Genomic DNA, 2,996 nt, shown 5'->3' on the forward strand with positions numbered 1-2,996 from the left:
TAACAAAGAAACAGAATTTCCGGAGGATGAGGCCCAGAAATCAGGATTTTAAAAAGATTCCCAGGTGATTCTAATGTGCAGCCAAGGTTGAGAACCGCTGACTTAGAGGCTATGATCTCATTTCAACTTTACAAAAGCCTGTCAGGGAGGAACTGCCTCTGTCCCTCCAGCTCCGCAGGGTCAAGACCACGTGCTCTACTGCAGCCTTCGCCAACCTTTCGGGCCTCATGGACCAGGTCCCCAACCTCTCGGACCTCACGGACCACCAGGGATTGGCGACCGCTGCTCTACTGTGTCTCCTTCAGGGCTGTGCTCACCATGAGGGGCAGCCCCCATGAGGCACGGCCCCCCTGCCCCCTTCTCCCTGCCGCCCCCCCCCAGCCGTGCTTGGGCCACTGTGCTGGACACAGGCCGTGGCTTGTTGAGAAGGAACCCACTTACCCCAGACTTGCCCAGCCGTTCCGAGCCTGCTAGATCCACCAAGTTAATTTTGGAAGTGATGTACTTTTCATCCGATAGGGTCCGTGAACGGGCCTGTGAAACATCCAAACAGATGAGACTGAGGCTTCCCGGGGAGGCCTCCTGGCTGAGGCCCAGGGCACGGACCACGACGCCCGGGCGTGCGAAGGGCTCGCACCCACCTCCACGTAGATGGTGAAGATGCAGTGGGACCTGGACGAGTTCTTGTTCATCGTGTGGGAGGCGATGATCCTGTTGGTTTCTCCCTGAAGAGGAGGGGAAACGTGGATGATATTTTGAAAAATGTAAATAACCAGGCACTTGAGTCGTTGGAACGATACCGACAGCTGCACAGTGAGTGCTCCTCACCGCAGGCAGCCGGGCCTTCCGGCAGATCTCATTTAGGAGCCAGTCGAGCGGGAGACAAGTCCAGATCTATTCTTAGACCCGCTGCTGGGGTGAATGGACTTGCATAGCTGTCCAAAAAGCAAAGTGGCAGGGAGTTTGACGTGCCTTCGAAATGTTCATAAATATCGAGTCGCAATCGACCTTCGTATCCAACAGGTAGGGAATGATCTATCTGTACAGGGGAATGCTACGCAGGTGGACAATACTGACAAAGAGTTTTTAGTAACAGAGAGAAGCAGAATCCAAAGTCATAGCACACTGACTTGGGCACCACGTTACGAGGATCATACGCCACGACCAAGTGGGATTTACCCCTGGGATGCGAGGATGGTTTGACATCAGCACGTCAGCCAAGGGGAAACGCACACGACCACTATGGAGGACAACGTTCTGTGAGGGCACAGGCGAAGGCAGGCGAAGGCACCCGTGGGAGGAAGAACAAACAGGTGCTGCCGCCAAGATGTTCGTGACAGTCACTTCTTGGCTGGGGGCTGATGGGTCATTTTTCTTCTTCTACAGGTTTGTGCTTCCATTTTATTTTTTTGACAGTGAACACGTACTGCTATTAAAAATGTGGCGGGAGCCCAGCCAGCGTGGCTCAGTGGTTGAGCGACAACCTATGAACCAGGAGGTCACAGTTCGATTCCCGATCAGGGCGCATGCCCAGGTTGTGGGCTCGATCCCCAGTGCGGGGTGTGCAGGAGGCAGTCGATCTATGATTCTCTCTCATCATTGATGTTTCTATTTCTCTCTCCCTCTCCCTTCCTCTCTGAAATCAATTTAAAAAATATATATACAAATCACCAATATCCTTGCAGGTCAGGTTAGCCATATAACTATTATTACATGTGCAATGGTTAAGTCATGACAGGTTTTAAGGTATTGCTATTTTTAAAATATATTTTATTGATTTTTTACAGAGAGGAGGGGAGAGGGATAGAGAGCCAGAAACACCGATGAGAGAGAAACATCCATCAGCTGCCTCCTGCACACTCCCCACCGGGGATGTGCCCACAACCAAGTCACATGCCCGTGACCGGAATTGAACCCGGGACCCTTGAGTCCACAGGCCGACTCTCTATCCACTGAGCCAAACCGGTTAGGGCAAAAAAATATATTTTTTAAAAATGGGGGGAGGAAACAATAATTGGTGCTTTTATTTTATTTTATTTTTTATTGATTTCAGAGAGAAAAGGAGAGGGAGAGAGAAATAGAAACATCAATGATGAGGGTGAAAGTGAATCATTGATTGGCTGCCTCCTCCACTCCCCTACTGGGGATCGAGCCTGCAACCCCGGCCTGTGCCCTGAGCTGTGATTCATGGGTGGATGCTCAACCACTGAGACACCCTGGCCGGGCTCACCTGGCCTTGTTTTGTTTGAGATTCGCCATGCTGCAGCTGCCTCAGCGCTCCGCTGTATTTTCATTGCTAAATGGTTTTCCATTGTATGGACGTAATACTTGTTTACTCATCAGCGTTGACAGACACTTGGTTATTCCCAGTCTTTGGCTGTTACAGACAACACTGCCAGGAACACTTGTGTAAAGCCTCTGTGTGTGTGAACACTTTTATTTTGGGGGATACATTTCTAGGAGTGGAACTGCTAGGTCCTATGGATAAAAGGGCTTCACCATTTTACACGTCACCAGCAATGTATGAGTTCCAGCCAATACGACTTTTAAAAGAATAGCATACACTACGGAATTTTTTAATTGATTTGTAAAAGGTACTAAGGACATTAATCCTTATTTTTTTCTATACCACAAATGCCCATGATTTAATGTTAACTGCGGGGGGCGGGGGGGGGGGGGACAATTCCAACTACATAAAGAAAAAACTGCCCAGGAAAAAAAGACTAGAAGGAAATAAGCCAACATATACATTATTGTTGCCACATGTAGAAAACAAATAAGTAAATTTATATTCATATATGTGTGTATATATGTATATATTTTTATTTTTGAGAGAGAGTGGAGCAGGAGAGACAGAGAGAGAGAGAAACATCGATTGATTGCCTCCCACACAGGGATTGAGCCTGCAACCGAGGTCCATGCCTTTGACCAGAAACGAACTCGGGACCCTTCAGTCTGCGAGCCGACGCTCTCTCCACTGAGCCAAACTGGCCAGG

At 49.1% G+C, this 2,996-nt stretch overlaps 1 protein-coding gene across 1 annotated transcript in view; it reads right to left on the bottom strand.

Moving 5' to 3' along the window:
* Positions 1-2,996, bottom strand: part of KIF9 (kinesin family member 9) — a 34,543-nt gene that overhangs the window by 21,598 nt on the left and 9,949 nt on the right. The window contains exons 6-7 of the mRNA XM_014540501.1: positions 642-725; positions 442-534 (exon numbers count right to left, since the gene is read on the bottom strand). Coding sequence (XP_014395987.1) covers positions 442-534; positions 642-725 — 177 coding nt within the window. The remainder of the gene's footprint in view (positions 1-441; positions 535-641; positions 726-2,996) is intronic.

The sequence above is a fragment of the Myotis brandtii genome, unplaced genomic scaffold (assembly GCF_000412655.1).
Source record: "Myotis brandtii unplaced genomic scaffold, ASM41265v1 scaffold246, whole genome shotgun sequence".
Classification (NCBI taxonomy): domain Eukaryota; kingdom Metazoa; phylum Chordata; class Mammalia; order Chiroptera; family Vespertilionidae; genus Myotis; species Myotis brandtii.